This window comes from Lynx rufus, unplaced genomic scaffold (assembly GCF_022079265.1).
Source record: "Lynx rufus isolate CCGP_SWC_20201006 ecotype Redwood Valley unplaced genomic scaffold, mLynRuf1.p SCAF_4, whole genome shotgun sequence".
NCBI lineage: Eukaryota > Metazoa > Chordata > Mammalia > Carnivora > Felidae > Lynx > Lynx rufus.
This window is the reverse complement of record NW_025814856.1, coordinates 149811910-149831488: the sequence shown is the minus strand read 5'-3', so window position 1 is coordinate 149831488 and position 19579 is coordinate 149811910. Positions and strand designations below refer to the sequence as shown.

The following is a 19579-nucleotide window of genomic DNA, read 5'->3' as shown; positions in this document are numbered from 1 at the left end:
TTCAATAAAGCTATTTAAATAGGCAAAACAAGTAACTCATTTCATAATATGAAGGTAGGATCCCCAAATCATTCTCCTGAAACAACATATGTGAAAGGTATAAGTCATTTAATAAGACACAAACACATATTTTAAATCATGTTTACATTTTGGCTGTTAATGTCTGAGCGAACTTAAAGTTCCTTAGTATATTATAAACATTTTCAACATAAAATTATGTGTTTTGTTTTCAAAAGTATGAGAATTGTATACATTTAACATATCCAAAGTAAGTAGAGCTAAGGCATATATATCTTTGTTCATAATCATAATTCTTCACGATAGTATTATAAATAGGATCCTAATAGGCTTAAAGTTGTTTTCAACTTAGAACATCTATCTGGCCTAAGTTGGTCAAATATCAGAGATCATAAGAATTTATAAAGTATTTCATAACCTTGCAAGAGTAGGTTTTAATAGTCGATAAATACTTTCTAGGGCTTCATGTATTCAAGTTTTAAACACCATAAGTACCAGGACACAAAGTAATTCCATCTGATAATATTACATATTCTAATACAGTCCAACATGTTTGCATAATACAAATTACTAGTATTCCACGGTATGTCTCTTTCCATTCATACACCTTAATCTATCTATATCTTTATATTTAAAGAGGATTCTTTTTTCTTTTTTTTTTTTTTTTGAGACAGAGAGAGAGAGAGAGGAGAGCAGAAGGAAAGAGAATCTTTTTTATTTTTTTAATGTTTTACTTTATCTTTGACAGAAAGAGCACAAGCAGAGGAGGGGCAGAGAGAGAGGGCAACAGAGGATCTAAAGACAGCTCTGCACTGACAGCAGTAAGCCTGATGTGGGGCTCAAACTCACGAAGCACGAGATCGTGACTGGAGCCAAAGTTGGATGCTCAACCCACTGAGCCACCCAGGCGCCCTGGAAAGAGAATCTTAAGCAGGCGCTATGCCCAGCGTGGAGCCCCAGGTGATCGTGAGATCTTGACCTGAGCAGAAGTCAAGAGTCAGATGCTTAACGGATGGGGCCACCCAGGCAACCCTAAAGAGGATCTCTTTTTTTTTTTTTAATGTTTATTTATTTTGAGAGAGAGTGGGAAAGAATCCACGCATGCGTGCACACACGAGTGTACCAGAGGGGCGGAGAGAAACAATCCCAAGCAGGCTCCACACTGTCAATACAGAGCCTGACACAGGCCTCCTTCCCACAGACCATGAGATCATGACCTGAGCTGAGATCAAGCATCAATCAACCAACTAACTGAGCCAGCCAGGGCCCCCTAAAGAGGATCTATAAAATCCAAAATCAGGAACTCGTATTAAAAGACAGGGCCATGTTCTTCAAAATGCCAGGGAGAAGTTAGTGGACATTTTTATCATGGGTTCCTTCTTAGCGTTGTGTCTTTTTTTCCTCTGGCTATCTTTTCTTTTTTCTTTTTTTTTTTTTTTTTAATTTCTTTTTCAACGTTTTTTATTTATTTTTGGGACAGAGAGAGACAGAGCATGAACGGGGGAGGGGCAGAGAGAGAGGGAGACACAGAATCGGAAACAGGCTCCAGGCTCCGAGCCATCAGCCCAGAGCCTGACGCGGGGCTCGAACTCACGGACCGCGAGATCGTGACCTGGCTGAAGTCGGACGCTTAACCAACTGCGCCACCCAGGCGCCCCTCCTCTGGCTATCTTTAAGACTCCTTTGTTCTTTGCTTTTCAGCAACCTGGTGATGATCTGTCTAGGCATTGGTTTTCTCTAGGTTAAAGCTGCTTGGGATTTGTTGGGCTTGTTGAATCTGTGGGTTTATGCTTTTCAATAAATTTAGAAACTTTTGGTCATGATTTCTTCCAATAGTTTTCTGCCTCAGTATCTCTCTTCCCTCTCCTCTGTACCTGCAACTACTATGCCGCATGATATTGTGTCATTGTGGACAATATGGCCTTGTTCATTTCTCCTTGCAGTTGGCTTTCTTCCTGTGCTTCCTTTTGGATCACTCTGATTTATTCATCTTTGAGTTCCCTGGTCTTTTTCTCTATAGCAGGCATCTGCGGCTAAACCCATCTTGTGATTTGTCCATTTCAGATATTAATTTTTATTAATTTTCTTATTTCCCAGTTAGAGTCACATTTTTCTGCTTTCCCACAAATATAATTGTACGCCGGACACTGTAGATGCTTCACTAGTGAAAATGTGGATTATATTGCCTTACTTCAGAGTGAGTTTTGTTCTGGCCAGCAGCTGATGTACAGGTGGATCGGGCTGATGCTGGAGAGACTTGGTTATGCAAGATCCAGAGTAACCCCTCCCCTGCAGCTGGAATAGTCCCTATCCCTGAATCACAACCTTGCTGAGGCCACATCTGAAAGCATGGGGTGTTCAGCAGGTTCCCCCCACACTGACTGAACTCCAACATCCAATTTCCAATCATCTGGCAACGTCCGGCATTTCCATTCAACTCACGGTCCCACAGTGACAGTTTCCTGCCAAGCTTTGCGGTGTCTGCATCACTCGGTTTTTGACCAAAGGCTCAAAGGCACTCTTTTCAGGCTGACAGGGTGCCTCTTCTGTGTGATCCTCTCTTCCCCCCTACCCTACGCCACAAATTCCAGCTGCCTCTACACCTCCAAGCTCTCAACTCTGTTCCCTTTGCTTACAGGCTCCGCTGCTGTCTGCCTACGTTTCACTTCCTTGGGCCATAGCACGGCAGGTGTCCCCCAGGAAGAAGCCAGGATGAACGTGGGATCCACCTCACGTGTTCTCTGCTCTGAACTGAATGTGCGGACTGAGTCCACCCAGTTTTGAGCTGCTCACAAAAGGAGGTAATTTCATCATGGCTAGAACCAGAAGTCCCTCATTCTAACTATTTCTGAAATGGCTTTAAAATCTACGATCCTATTTCATCCTTAAAATAAACAGGTGTCCTGAAAAGCACCTATTTCCATGACATTAGCAAATCAAGATATAAAACACTGTAAAACCAGTGTCTAGGCAATAAAGACATTTTATTCAATACACAAATGTTCCTCAAGCACCTACTATGGACACGTGGTAATTGACAAAGGAGCAAAAGGGACTCGGGGGATGTAGTTGCAACCTATAATCTTTCCACTGAGCCACCAATAAAGCACCCAGACTGCACCAAAAAAAAAAAAAGTCTAATGAATGAGTAAGCAAGAATCCATCATTCAATCCATCAGGAGCATACCTATACTCTTAAAAATGACTACAATTTAGATTCGTGATTTATTTTTTCCGGCAAATATTCCTATTTGCCATGCAAGAAATTTCATTCCCACACAGTTATATTTTTCAATTTCCTACGTACACTTTTTTTTCACATTAGTAGGGACTATGTAACCAAGTCACTTCTATTTAGCTATGTCAAATTTGCTTCGGCTACCTCTTAATCGTATTTCCAATTCTCCTGTGGCCAAATCAAATATATTTGCCTGGCACTTGGAGACAGCATACAATAAAATTTCTAAATACCATCTCTGCAGCATCATACCAAACAGTAATAGCATTGCTCCAATCTTCAGCAAATCAAAGTGATGCATTTATTCCTTACAGTAATTTTCATCTCTCAAAACAAGCTCTTGACCGGTCATTTACCTCAATATATGCAAGAGATGACTGTACGAAAACGGCCATAAAACTAAGCTACATATGTTTATAAAATACTGTCTGAGAACATTTTAACACTGATTACCTTAATATAGGACTAATTCCAGTGCAGTAAAGCACTTTACAACAGAAGGCCAAATACTGTACCTCCTTGATGGCTACATATTGAGAATCTCCTCATTTTCAAGCCTGGCAAAAAAAGTTAAGAGGTCTTCTGAAGATGACAGAAGTTGATGACATCAGCAGCATCCCCTTTCAATAGTAACATTATTCTCTCACTGTTTATGAGCAAGGGAATATCTTAGGTGGTAGATATTTCGTTCCGACCTGTTATTCTGAATCGAGATGGCACCACGTGTAAAAGGACCTTTTACCTGCAGAACATCTTGGATCTTCACCCACACGTCTGCCATATCGTACAATTTGACATCTTCCTGCTGGGCCAGCGGGGTCACAACGGTGTCCTGCAGGTACCCCAGGACCACAGAGTGCGCGGTGGCTACAGCGTTGAACTTGTCAAATAGCAACTCCAGAAGTTCTAGAAGTAGCCTGGTGGAAAAAAGAGATAACGTTGACATACGCACGCCCACGCACACGAGGATGGCTCACGAGGGCCCACACCAAAACCATCCATCTGCGGGGAAGCAACGAGCCACCATGGATAGAGCACATGAGATTTCCACGGACGGATTTCCAACAGTTGTAGGATCTAAGCAGCTTTGGAAATCTAAGCCTCAGTTTCCTCTGCTGCAAACTGGAAGCGACGTAAGAATCTAAAAACCAGTTGTAACGTCCCTAAACCAGCTGGAGCAGCTCAATAAACACATTCCCTTTTTATCACATTTCAGTGATCACCACACTGCTACTCTGTATTCATACAGGCAGTTTCTCTAAGAAATTCAGGCAATTTTTCAGACAACAGCTCAGATGTTACACAGAATATGCTATTTCCCCAGCAATAAATTGGGCACTTTTGTAAGGATACTAATCCTTTTAGTCATGGAAAGCTGTGCCTACCACTCAAACGTATGGCCGAAGTCGCCTGAAAAAAGATACACACCTGCCGAGCAATCTGACTTTCACCACAGGGAGCAGCTTAGGCATCTGCATTATCTCATTTTTCATAGTGAGAGATGCTGGACACATATTATTACATCAATTTTATATACTCAAGGACACAAAATGAGGTTGCGAGGCAACTGAGCCTAGAACAAAAGTTGATTTCCATGTCAGTGCATTTAGCCACGTACCTCTCACTATAGTTCTAAAATGTAGATATGTATTCACAGATAGTTCGAAGCTTTACGTCAGGAATGCCAAGTAATTCCTCTATCACGGAGGCTTACGGCTGCACTGATCACCCAGGCTTCGAAGCATCCTTTCCTCCTCTGAACTTGTATCTCATCCCACTTGTAAGGTGCTTATACGTGACTCATAGATGTGACTCGATAAATGCGGGTCACAGGTATTTATATAGAGACATTCTAACTCCCTTCTTCATTATTAGTCTCTCAGTGTAGGAACTGCTTTATGCATCTCCGTATACTCAAGGGCATTTAAAACAGTGATCAGCAAATATTTGCTGAATTTAATGTATATACCATGAAAGAGTCGAGAAAATTCGGAAATGTGACCTTTACTGTATATTGTGGGCTCTCGGTTTGAGATTTCCTAAGTGGACTTAGAAACCAGCCTGAAAAGTAGAAAAGGAAAAGCAAAAGAGCTTGTCAGCAGTGTCCATTAACAAGATTTTAGTGCCATAAATAAGAGGTGATAACTACAATTTCATCAAAATGTATAGCATATTACCATTCCTATGGCTACTTTACTGCCCAATTACGATAATTAATGTGCCAGTATGACAGCCAATAAGTATCTTATGATAAAACCCTAATATCTGTTTGACGTTTTAATTTAGATGAGACAGAATCAATAAAAATTTATGTAGTACTCCCAGTTTAGAACACAAATAATCCAGAAATTAAACATTGTATTTATAAATAGGAGCCACTCTACCTTTGGAATTACTTTTTTTTTTTTAATCTTTGAAAGGTCAAGTCCTATTTATGCTCACATATACCTAAAACAGTTCTTTCTCATCTGTGTTACTGAAGAAATTTTCAAATATCAGCAGAGGGGTACAAAGTGCAGGAAGACGTGCCTAACGTAAGAGCCGAAATAGCTAATTCATCGTAGGGAAATGATCTGCATAAAACAGATACCTGGCATCGTACAGAGTAAATTCCTGATGAAGTGAAGATTCTACTTTTCAAATATTTAAGCTAAGTATGTAAGTCTGTGGTTCCCAAATATCAATCCACGGACCACAGTGTACTTTTCAGTGATAGCAAAATAAGAAAAACAGAAACATATATTAACTTTTCACAAAAGTAAGTTAATTTGGTATTTTGAGCACTCTCCTGATAGGAAAAGTCTCCAGTTGCTTTCTGTCATGATGGCAATTACATTGCCAAAATGTCCTTGACAAAATTAAAACTGAATAACCTCGTATCATACCCTAACAGTTTTGAAGTCATATTGATCCAGGACATCCAGAAGCCTGAAGCACACTGGTGTCCAATTTCCCAACGGCACAAAGCTCCAGGTAAAAGCCTGCACACCAGCAACGAGCCAGAAGACGGAAACGCAGTGGCCCCTCTGCATGGAGGGGCGCTGCTGTCTGATCATCTCCAGGGCCACCAAGCTCCATGACTGCACATCTTGACTGCCGCTCAAGGACACGAGCAGCTCGGCAACCTGGGACAGTGCTCTGTTTAGAAAAGAGACCCAGCAGGGAACTGAAGTGTAAGATGAGATCCGTGGTATCTGTGAACATCGTGGAAACAGCAGTCCTTTGATAAAATGCAGACTCATTGCCAGCTTCTCTCATTCCTGGACAATCAAGGCCAAGACAGACCTGCTGTAGTATGACCATCATAGCCTTAACACAGGCCACACAGGGAAGAAGGAAGGGAGAAGAGAAGGGCTGGAAGTGGAAACATTCTACCAGCTCTACCTACATTTGAAACAGTGACCCATTTCAAGGAGAGGGATGCTCTCCTCTGCCTTACCACAGCATGACTATGGCAATATTATTAAAACCCACAGTTCTTACAGCAAAACTAAAGACGTTTGTGCTGCAAATGATACCATCAGTAAAGTGAAAAGACAATCCACAGAATGAGTGAAAATATCTGAAAACCATTTATCTGACCAAAGACTTGTATCTAGAATACCTAAAGACTTCATACAACTCATAATAAAAAGATAGATAACCAAATTTTAAAATAGACAAAGAGTTTGAATATATTTCTCCAAAGAAAATCTATGAATGACCAATAGGCAAACAAAAGACATTCAACATCATTGGCTATCAGAGAAATGCAAGTCAAAACCATAAGATCCCATTTCAGCCCATCAGGATGGCTATTTTCAAAACGACAAACAATAAAAAGTGTTGGTGAAGATGCAGAGAGAAACTGGAACTTTCCATACAGTGCAGGTAGGAGTGTAAAACAGTTCAGCTGCTCTGGAAACCTGTCTGTCACTTCCTCAAAACATTAAACATACAATTACCATACGAACCCAGGAATTCCATTTCTAGGGATAGCCCCGAGAGAAATTAAAAAATACACATGCACAAAAACTTGTACACAAATGTTCATGGCAGCATGATTCCTAGTAGTAAAATATTATACTAGTAAAATTGTAAAAATGGAAATCATCCAAATATCCATCCACTCCTGAACAGACAAACAAAATGTGGTATATTCATACAATGGATTCTTATTTGGCTATCGACAGGAAAGAAGTGTGGGTGCATGCTACAATATGGAAGAATCTTGAAAACATACGTAGGTAAGTCACGGAAGATACGAATATTTATAAAAAATATCCAGAACAGGCAAATGACAGAAAAAGAAAATATATTCATGGTTATTTCGGTGGGTGGGAACTGACTACTAAAGCATATGGGGTTTTTTTATTACATTTTTTTTAACATTTATTTATTTTTAAGAGAGAGAGAGAGAGAGAGAGAGAGAGAGAGAGAGAGAGAGAGAAAGCACGAGTGGGCAAGGGTCAGAAAGAGGGAGACACAGAATCTGAAGCAGGCTCTGTCCGGGCTCTGAGCTGTCAGCACAGAGCCGATGCAGGGCTCGAACCCATGAACCATGAGATCATGACCTGAGCTGGAGTCGGACACTTAACTGACTGAGCCATCCAGGTGCCCCTATGAGGGTTTTTTGGTTGTTGTCTGGCAGGGGACAAAAATGTTCTGGAACTAGACAGTGATGCTGGTTGCACAACCCTGTGAATACGCTAAAAACCACTGTGTAGTATATGAATTATATCTCAATATGTCTGTTTTAAAAAGAAACCCATCAGCTATAACATTTGAGTGAGGACAGTAGGGCCCAAAACCTCCCTTGTAATGAAAAAACATATAAAACAGTGAAAAAGGAAACTGATGTCTTAAAAAGTAAAATATTAAGAAAATGGATTCCTTTGGAGTCTTGTTACAGGAGGACATTAACTTTTCTCTTTTGGTTCACTTGTTTTTTGTTTGTTCTTCCTGCTAATGTAAATAACCTGTAAGAAATCAAAAGATTCAAATTCCTTCCCAGCACTGATAATTCTTACATTTCTTTATGGAAAAAAAAAGTCAACGTCTCCAAGTGTTCCCATCTGTAAAAACAAAGTATTAATTGATACCTTCTCTAGAGCTCTCACCGAACTGCTGGAAACAGCACAGTAGAAAATGGACAGAACTCGGTAGAGGAAAGGGCGTTCAGACCCTCTCTGTCTGGGTTTCTGGCCTGAGCAACTCTGAAGATGACGCTTACCTTTCCTGAGAGTGAGAGATGATTCAAGCGAAGGCAGAAATTTGGAAGGAGAGATGGTGGGTTTAGATCTGGTTCAGTTTAAGGTGTTATGTATTTAAGCACTTGGATATGCAAGTCTGGAGCTCAGGGGAGAGAATGACATTGGAAATTTTTTAAATGATAAACATTTGAGAGGATGAGATCACTCGGGGATAATATGCAAAGTAAGTAAGGCAGGCGAGGTCCACAGCCAACACTTCCCAAAATAGCAGCATTGAAAAGATGGTGAGGAAGGAGCTAGGGAGGAAGAACGAAGCCAGGAGAGAAAACTGTAGAAGACAAAGGAGAAGAGAAGCAGCCAAGCTACACGGAGGTCAGAGAAGGCAAGGACGGAGAACTGTACGACTCACAGGTCCCAGCGACCTTGGCAAGAAGGATTTCTGAACTCAGCAGTGGGATGAGGAGTGAATGGCTAATAAGGAAAAAGTAACCAAAGTTAAAACGCACGCTTTGCGAAAGGCGCACCATTCCTCACCAACATATGCACTCCTTAAAAAAGAAAGACCACTCCCTCCCGATGCGCCGAAGAACAAGAGAGATTGGGAATCACTCACATAAATAGGACATAAATCCACACTGATCTGGCTCAATTTAAAGCCGGCAGAAATCAACTGAAACGAGTTAATATTCACAGACACTCTCCAACTGCCCACACAACACGAGATGGAGAAAACACGTCTTTTGCCTTCCGCTGCAGATATACTCAGGGTCACCCAAACACACAGAGCCCCGCTGAAATCATTCCCTACTCCCACCACAAAATTTAAATAAATAAGAGAAATAAGACATTACACTGCAGATAGTTCAGCTGCTTAAATCGTATCAGGCTCAAGGCTTCACCACTGATCTAAAAGACAAAAGAACAGACAGAATCAATAAACTACCAGAGACTCCTTAGACCGAACTCAACGAGAAAAGGTCTCTTATACGAAGACGCCCAAGAACGTCGGAGATTAAAATTTCAATTAATTGCAATTTCTACCCTTCAGAAGAAAAGAACACACATTCTCTCTCACACACACACCACAGAGGTTATGTCTGGAGCCACAGAAAAGGATGCTGTAACACCAACATGACATCACAGCGGGTGAAGGAAAATGTTAATCCCGGGATGGCAAGACAGTATAAATGCCACTGAGAACTGTGGACTTGAAGCCTGCTCTCTGCTGCACGTCCGTGGGACCTTCAACACGTCACGCAGGCCTTCCCAATCGCAGGCTCCTCAAACGCAAACTTCTTCGATTACCATTTCCTAATCACAGACGGTGAGAATTACATGCAAAAACTATGCAAAAGTATACTCAAAAAGCAACCCCGGAGGCTCCTGGGTGGCTCAGTCAGTTAAGTGTCCAGCTCTCGGTTGCGGCTCAGGTCACGATCTCACAGTTTGTGTGACTGAGCCCTGCATCAGGCTCTGCGCCGACAGAGCGGAGCCTGCTTGGGATTCTCTCTACCTCTCTCTCTGTCTCTGCCCCTCCCCTGTCTCTCTCTCCATCTCTCTCTATCCCTCCCCTGCTCATTCTCTCACTGCCCCTCCGCTGCACTCACTCTCTGTCTCAAAATAAATAAACTTAAAAAGAAAAACAAACCTAAAACAACATAAACTACTTTCTGTACCTTTAACAGTCACCATCTGGAGGGGGTGGGACATGCAGAAGACACAAGAGATGCTCCAGATGTTTCCATGGCCCAGCGTCGTCTCTGTCCCTCCCACAGCTCAGTTAGTAAAACCCGGCTTGTATTCCGTGACATGTTCCAGCATGATCCCAATAAAACTCCCTCTTTAATTTAGTTGGAGTTGGGGTCTGTCACTGGTAACTAATGGAGGCCTAACTCACAGAATAAGAGCCAGTTCCCTCATTCCTCTGGGATTCTATAATCCCTCCAAAAAGAGATGCTCCCAATGGACGGAGAGAAGTGACAAAATAGTGACACGCATGGCCTCCCAGACTAGAAAGTAAGGACAGAGTCCTTGGTTAATGCTTCCTTATAACCACCCGCCTCCCCCAACACATGGCCCAATGCCCAGAATGGAAACAGTCGAATGTTGTGGGTGCCCCGGCTCAGGGGTAAAGGAATGAGCAGTTTACAAGGTGGCAATATTAGGAGAAGTCTAGGATCAGAGACACTGACCAGGGGTCCTCTGCATGGGGCTGGTGGCTAAAGGTGTCACAATGGAAGCGAGCTCTGAAACAGCAGGGCTGAAGTAGGAGGGGAAAGAGAATGATGACCACAGGGGACGAGGGCCATGACAAAGACCACTACGCCCACCACAGACAGACACACTGATCCCATGCTGGGCACTGTGCAAAGTGCTGTGCTTGGATTAGCTCATTTAAACCTTTGGATGACCCCGTGAGGAAGGTGCCGCTTTTATCCACTTATTACGGACCAGGAGACTACAACACAGATAAGGTGCAAGCAAAGCCCTCGGTTGTAGAGGATGTTCCTTTTCAGGGGTATTAGAAAAAAAAAAAGGAAGTCATTTTTCAAAAGAGGCCAAAGAGGTATCAGTACTGTACAAGGCCAAGGAAACCAGGCTGGAAAGAGTGTCAGTAGAACAGTCTATACCTGCCTCTACCTTCTCACTGCAAACTGGTTTCTGTCCCCGGCACGCTACTAAAACAACTCTTGCAGAAGTCTCCCACATTCATTTTGCTCCATCTCATAGACACCCTTTCTTTAAATAAGTACAGCACTGGTTTCTACGGACTACTCTCAATCCTCCTGGAAACACTGCCTCCCACTGGTCCACAACGCGATTCTCCTCGGCTCTCCTCCTCCCTCTGGTTGCTCCTCCTCGGGAACCTCTTCCTCTCCTGAATGGCTGTGCACTCCTCTCAATCCTCACACTCTCTCTGGGTGAGCTCGCTCAGCACGGCCTTCAATTTCCCACCTACTAACGATGCCTAAACCCATCTTCTGGCCAGTTCACTCTCCTGAGCTCTGGACCTCAAACCTCACAGGTCTCAAACAGAACTCATCCTATCGCTCCCCAAACCTACTCCTCCACGGCCCCTACACCAGTGAATGGTACCACTTGCCCCAGCAAATCACCCTTACCTCCTTTCCTCCCCCAGATCCAATCAGTGACCACGTTCCTCTACTTCTACTCCTGTGCCATCTCTCAGATGGACCACAGTGCTCCAATGCCACTGCTACCCTACTAATGCAGGCCATACCATCCACAAAAACAGCCTTCAAACTGGTCTGCTTTCCTCCGGTCCTTCCCTCCCCCTCTCTAGACTGTATACTAATAGAGGGTAAGAACTGTGTCCAATTTATCACTGTATTCCAATATTTACCATAATGTTCAGCACATGATAGGCAGTATGTATTTGTTGAAAGAATGAAAAAAATGAGCTCCAGCAGGTCGGGGAGAGAGGGAGAGAGGCCTGGTTATAGATAACAAGGTGAGGAAACACGTGTTACGAATTATAATCTCCTGGTTTTATTTTTTATGTTTTATAGCCTCCTAGTTTTAGAAGCCCACGATAAAAAAAAATATTCCACATGTAACTATCCTCTCAAAAAGATAACCTTACCAACCTTAACATGAGAATCAAAAGAAGTATAGTTCAAGCTGAAAGATACACGCACTCAGAGCTAACATTAATAATACTGTAATAAAATCCATTTTGTGTTAGAAAAAAGAAACACCTAAGTGCCAAGTTGAAGAAAGCGCTTGTTCTTCAAACATACATGCGATGTACCTGGCAGGTTTTTAAAACAGCCCTCTTATAAGTAACATGTTACTTATTTCCCGATCTTGCACTAACCTCCCACCTGCAGCCACCCCAATCTGTGTCATCGCCAAGAAACAGAAGGAGAAAATGTGGAGGAACAGGTACAGTTGCATGGGGCAAGAAGTGTCTATGGTCTAGAGCTGGGTCATCAAGCTGTGAAAAATGCTCAACATTTAAGGTGAGATACGACTATCTGAATCTAAACTTAACATCCAGGGAACCTTGAATTAGTCATTTGGCTGGAAAACCCATGCCTGCAGCCAAGAGGCTGCCTTACTCGGTCACGAAGCAGACACACACACGAGGTAGAAAATCGGTTCCGTTCTACTACTTATCTGCAGAGACTTTAATATCAGCGTTCTGCATTTTCCCACTGACAGACCAAGGCAAACACCACAGAGTATTTATTTTCCTACCACTATGCTCTAAAAGATAAGAAGAGACTGGACTCGGAGCTTAGGTCTTACATGAAAAAGGAAAAGAAATTGATCATCAATTATTTCCTATCAAAACGGTCTCAGTTTTACATGTCTCTACCTCACATACACAGTTTCATAATAGGCTTGGCTGAGCTAGCAGTTTTCTTTTCAAACAGGACAGAGACCCCTATTTAATCTTCAGGGTTATCTAATGCCTACTTTTAAAGGCAGAGATAAGTTTTGCCACTTATTAATAACAATCTTCATGTAAAAAGAAGTTACTATTTGAGGAGTGCTGACTAATTCTCCATCTGTGCAATGAAAAGAACGGGAAAAACCATTAGCAACATAGAAAGACACGGAGCAAAAGTAAGAACACTGAGCTGGGCCCCAGCTCTGGCGACTCTCCTCCTGTGTCACTTCCCTGTCAAGTTGGCCCCTTGTGCTCGGTTTCTGAACTCTCAGTACACAAGCGCAAATGAATTTTTAATTCTAACAGAGGGCAAACTAATGACTAAAATTAGAAAACAGACCCAGGCCTTCTTCCTTTTAATTAAAGTATCAGGGTCATTTTTTCCACAGCCTTTCCCAGGATAACCTCCTCGGTTGCAGGTGCTGGGAATGCTGGAAGCCACTTGCACAAGAGTGAAACTAGATCACGATCTCACACCATACACAAACATCAACTCTAAATGGGTTAAAGACCTGAACGTAGACCTGAAACCATAAAACTCTTAGGAAAAAACAGAGGTAAGCGCTTTGACATCAATCAGCCTTGGCAACGATTTTTTGGATCTGACACCACAAGCAAAGGCAGCAAAAGTGAAAACATACAAGTGGGACTACATCAAATTAAAAAGTTTCAGCACGGCAAAGGAAACCCCCAGCAAAATGAGAAGCTGCCTACAGGATGGAACAAAATATGTGTAAATGACACATCTGATAAAGAGTTAATATCTAAGATTTTGGGGCGCCTGGGTGGCTTAGTCAGTTGAGCATTTGACCCTTGATATCAGCTCAGGTTGTGATCTCGCCTCGCGGTCATGAGATCAAGCCCTATGTTGGGCTCTGCAGTCAGGCTTCCTGGGATTCTCTCTCCCTCTCTCTCTCTGCCCTTCCCCCACTCATTCTCTCTCTCTCTCTCCTTCCCTCCCTCTGCTTCTGCCTCCTCTCCCCTGCTTACTCTCCCTCTGTAAGATAAAAAAAAATTCAAATAAGGGGCGCCTGGGTGGCTCAGTCGGTTGAGCGTCAGACTTCAGCTCAGGTCACGATCTCGCGGTCCGTGGGTTCGAGCCCCGCATTGGGCTCTGGGCTGATGGCTCAGAGCCTGGAGCCTGCTTCCGATTCTGTGTCTCCCTCTCTCTCTGCCCCTCCCCCGTTCATGCTCTGTCTCTCTCTGTCTCAAAAATAAAAACGTTAAAAAAAAATTTCTTTAAATAAATAAATAAATAAAAATTCAAATAAATAAATAAAAATAAGCAGAGAGCTAAATATTAAGACATTTTTCCAAAGAAGACATATAAATGACCAAAAGGTACATAAAATGGTGCTCAACATTACTCATCACCAGGGAAACGCAAATCAAAACCACAATGGGATACCACACCTCACACCTGTCAGAATGGCCTTTAACAAATGACAACAAGAAAACAAAAACAAAAAAATATGAAAAATAGTATGAGAAATAGTATGAGGGCTTCTCAACAATTTAAAAATACAACTACCACATGATCGAGCAATTCCACATCCGAGTATCTATCCCAAAGGAAATGAAAACAGGATCTCAAAAAGATGTCTGAGCTCTCATCCTCACTGCAGTGCTGCTCACAACAGCTAAGACAGGACAACTTCAGTGTCCATCAATGGATGAACGGATAAAGAAGATGCAGTGTGTGTGTGTGTATGTGTGTGTGTGCACATTCAACAGAATATGTTTTTGTGATGAGAAAGAGGGACATCCTGTCATTTGTGACAACCCTCATAATACTTGAGGGTACTATGATAAGTGAAATAAATCCAACAAACACAAATACTGTACATTCTCACATACGTGGAATCTAAAAAAGCCAAACTCAAAGAAACAGACTGGAATGGTATCTGCCAGGGGCTAGGGGTAGAGAAAATGGGGTGACGGTCAAATAGTATAAACTTCCAGCTCCAAGATGAGTTAAGTTCTGGGTAGCTAATGTATAGAAGGTGACTGTAGTTAATGCCATATTATACACATGAAAATAGCCAAGGGTGGATCTTAAGCTCTGACCACAAAAAGGAAAATGGTATTTAATTGATGTGATACAGCTGTTAGCTAATGCCACAGTGGTAGTCATTTTGCAACATATGAGGGTGTCCTTATATATTGTTCTACATCTTAAATGTATGCCATGTTGTAGGTCAACTACACCTCACTAAAGCTAGGGGGAAAACACCTCTCCCCCATTCCGAAATAATATTCATCAGAGTGGAACAATAGAAAAAGTATCCATAAATCCACTTCTCAGCGATACCTGAAGATGTTAGGTGTGTATTTTTAGTACAAGAATGTGCAAGGTCTCTAGGGGAGTTACTCAGGTATCTAAGTCATCTGTTTAATTCTCACGCGAGCTAATTAAGACCCATTTACTCTGTGGCTGCTGATCATACTTCCTAACATGTCCAGCTATCTCTGAGAGGCCTGTCATTGATCACCACGGGGGGTCGTGGGGGGAGAATGGATACGTCAGTGCAAATACCACCTTTCTCCGGTGGAAAAACAAAATCAGCCCAGGAAGGGGTCAGGAGCATCATCTTTATGTAAGACTGAAGGCAAACTTGCACAATGAAAAGACAGTGCTTCCACTCCTCTTTCTACCACCACCAACTGCTGAGTTATTTGAGCGTTCCCATTTCCTTGGGCAAATCTGGGATTAATAATAATGTCCCTACCTGTGATGACGCCAATAGTGAGGCTCACTCAGGTGAGATACTGGATGACAAAGTGCTTTGCAAAGCATAAATACCACCAAACTACCAACCGGTGTGATATCTGTAATGTTATAAAGAGTGTTCTCAAACTTTGGCATGCATGAGAATTACCTAAGGCAAGACTCCTGTGGGCCCTGCACCCAGAGATTCCAATTTAATCACCCCTCCCTTTCTAACTTTCAAATGGCATTGGTGACGCTGATCTTTCGGTATGCAGTGTGGGGATTTTTTTTAAATAATTCACAGCCTCTTATTTAAAAATCACCTTTTTGGCAACTTTTTCTTATTCATTAAACTTCTTGGGCATTTAATATGTGCTCAGCCCTATATCAGGCTGCAAACACAAAGTTAAGCCCCCTTTTACAAAAATCACAATCCGATGTGATTAGAGACCATGATAATGGAATGGGCCAGGAGTTAGAAGAGCCCATAAGGTGTGACATCCCAAGGGATACCACCGTCAACATCAGCGAGGAAAGACTGTCATTTGACACAAGTTTTTTGTCCGTGTGTTTCCTCAACGAAAGACCTAATGTCAGTTTGAATGTGGAATACCTTCCATCGAACACCAAGTGCACAGAAAATAAGACCTAAGGCAGCTCCCACTATCTGCCACATAGAGGAGTGGTCCTGACGCAGCGTGATGCCTATCACCTAAATGTTATCAATATCCTATGAAACAGATTTTACCCATCATCCCTACAACTGGCATGATCCCTAATGTGACCCTGCAAACCCTGCAAAACAAGAGAAATCAAAAGCAGCGTTTGTTTTTATTACCCTGACAAATATAAAGATTTAAACGATGTGACATTAAGCCCTGTCCCATTTATCCAAACATGTTTACAAGAGAGTAATGAACATTACTAACTCACCTGATATGTTATGAAGCTATTACCAATTTATTTATTAAGTCTTACTAGAACCTACAGAGGTTTGGAACCAGTACCATGATCCGTGGTAATAAAGTTTAGGTTTTAGTTAACAATTGGTATATTAAGTCCCACATGTAAAGAATTAACTCCTTTCATCTGTTCTAAAAATATTGCAATAAAGCTGCAGGGGATATATTCTAGTCGAAGAATAGTGGGATTTCTTCTGTATGTCACTAGTTCATCCTATCTATCCATCCTTCAGTGTTTAACAGTTGAGTATATTTAAAGCATGTTCTCACTGATATGTGTAATCAAAAGGAGAGATTTAATCAAATGATACCATAATCACTGAAGTTAAATTTACTTGCTTCCCGCTTGCTTTGATTCGAATTAACTACTCATCTAAATTACATCAAGGCCCTCCCTGATTCCAAGCATGTCCAGGTGCTACGTGTGGTGCCCGGGAATGGCCTCAAGCAGCCACAAGGACAAATGCCTGACCTTGCTGCAACGCTGCTCCAAATGACTTTTCGGTCGAATACAATGACCAATCCCACATAATCCTACATTTCAGATACTTAGGAGAAGAACTACTAATAGAGAAATAAAAAATGAAAGGCAATGCTACTTCTTTAAAAAAGAGAAACATATGCCTGACTCTAGCCACAGATCTGAATGAACCATGAGAAGTGTTAAACATTTGTCTTTTCATAAACACTGCATTTGAACGACAAAACTAATCTTGGGGACTGAGCCTTTAGACTTCCTTATAAACAGAATTACCGTGTAAGGATGCCCTATTGTATCAGTATGCCCTCATTCCAAGTTCTGACCTCTGAGTTTTAAAAATATTCTTAAAGCTTATTTTTTTTTAGCTTTTAGAGCAGTAATTCAATGATTTATGCAAACCTCCCAGGCTTCACTGACTGACAAACCAGGGGGGAAAAAAATAGTTTTAGGAAATGAGGCAAATACCAACCTTGAAAAAAAAACATGACTATAAAGTAAATGATTCAGTGTTAGAATTATTCTGCAAGCATTCAGCTCACACTCACAATCAATTACATGGCAGATACATAGAAGACACAAATGAAAGGGGGCATACAGCCCATTATAATACAGTTCATTAGTGTTATATCCGCTTAAAAGTGGTGTGGCCACTCCTTCAGATTCCAGATGTATCAAAGACATAAATATTAAAAATGAGACTACATAAATACCAGAAAAAAGTTGAGAAATTTTACTTATACTCTAAGAGTGGGGAATATCTAAGTTTAACACAAAACTCAGAAGGTTTGAAAGAAAACACTGATAAATACAGCCTCGTTGAAACAAAAACTGTAATATATAATGCCTACATGGCCAGATATCACAAACAAAGTCAAAGGAGAAAAAGTGAGGGGAAATTATAAATCTCAAGGAACTAGTTTTCTTAATAAATAAAGAGTTCCCACAAGTCAGTAATAATAATAATAATAAATACCAGAAAAGTAGATAGTTCGCTGAAAAAGAATAAACATTATTTGAACTCTGTATTATTGAAAATTACAAATTTTAAAAAGGAAAAAGAACAGGAAAATAAACCACCCTGTATCTAGAACACTACTTCAGGAAATATCATTTACAGTTAATAATATATTATCTGTATCTCCACCCACTCTCAATTCAGATTATTTTGAAGTAATATATTCAGATACAACCCAGGTATCATAACAAAAAATTTTTTTACACAAATGTCAAGTTCAACCTCACTCATATTAACAACAACAACAAAAAAAATGCAAATCAAAACCACCTTGGAAATACCATTTCACCTATCAGCTTGGCAAAGATAAAAAAAATGTTTGAGGGGCACCTGGGTGGCTCGGTCGGTTAAGTGTCCGACTTTGGCTCAGGTCATGATCTCACGGTCCGTGAGTTCGAGCCCTGCGTCGGGCTCTGTGCTGACGGCTCAGAGCCTGGAGCCTGTTTCAGATTCTGTGTCTCCCTCTCTCTCTGCCCCTCCCCTATTCATGCTCTGTCTCTCTCTGTCTCAAAAATAAATAAATGTTAAAAAAAAAAAATTTTTTTTTTAAATGTTTGATAATACAATCTGTTGGCAAGGGACTATAGAAACTCTCAAACATTGCACGACATGAAAACTTGGTATTAAGAAAAGCACACTGGCAATAATTATCAAAATCGTATCAACCACAGAGGTCAGCACAAACTCTGAAAATGCTCTATGGAGAATCTAGCTGCTTTCCTTCTCCCATCTTCTATATGGATGCCAAGCTAACTGCACCACTGGAAGCACAACTGATAGGTGCTATCAGTGAAAAGAGCTTGAAAACAACTATTATAAAACACAGGAGCTGCCTCACTTTATCTAAAACCATACAAGAAACACCTCAGTGTCCACTTAGCCAGACCAGGTCAGGTGTCCGTGGTTATACACTCTCAGGGCACGCTCTGTTCTTCCTCTACAGCACTTCATTCACACAGTTTGTAATAATATACTTACTGAACAGTTCTTTGATTAATGCCTTTACTTCCCTCTAGACTTTAAATTCTATAAGGACAGGGACTATGTCTTATTTGGCATTTTATCCCAGTGTCTGGTCCATGGTACATACTCAGTACACGTGGAATTCACGCTTTCGTTCAACAAATATTCACTATGGGTCAAGTGGGTACTGTGATACTTTCTGGAAATAAGGTGATAGGGCTCTGAGCAAGGCAAATCCGTTCTCCCTCAAGGCTTCCATTCTAGAAGCAGTCAGAAAATAACCAAACACACACAGCCACACACATACATCATAAAAGGTAATCTAACGGTCACGATCCAGTCGGCCTGCCGACAGGTATTACATTTTTCCATACTGATACCCCCAGTAGGCATTTTCATTTTTAATGATTTTTTTTCTGATGAAAATAACTTTAGTACTTTAATTCTTAAATAACGAATTTATTTCTTACTAGACTTCCTAACAGTTACAAAATAGAGGGGGGGAGATCTACAACCTTATTATCCAAACACAACTACTTTTAGCGTTAAAGCAGATTTCTTTCCCGTGTCTTCCACAAACCTT

At 41.4% G+C, this 19579-nt stretch overlaps 1 protein-coding gene across 2 annotated transcripts in view; it reads right to left on the bottom strand.

Moving 5' to 3' along the window:
• Positions 1-19579, bottom strand: part of EXOC4 (exocyst complex component 4) — a 756122-nt gene that overhangs the window by 649276 nt on the left and 87267 nt on the right. For both annotated transcript variants that reach the window (XM_047095756.1, XM_047095757.1), the window contains exon 7: positions 3999-4173. In XM_047095756.1, coding sequence (XP_046951712.1) covers positions 3999-4173 — 175 coding nt within the window. The remainder of the gene's footprint in view (positions 1-3998; positions 4174-19579) is intronic.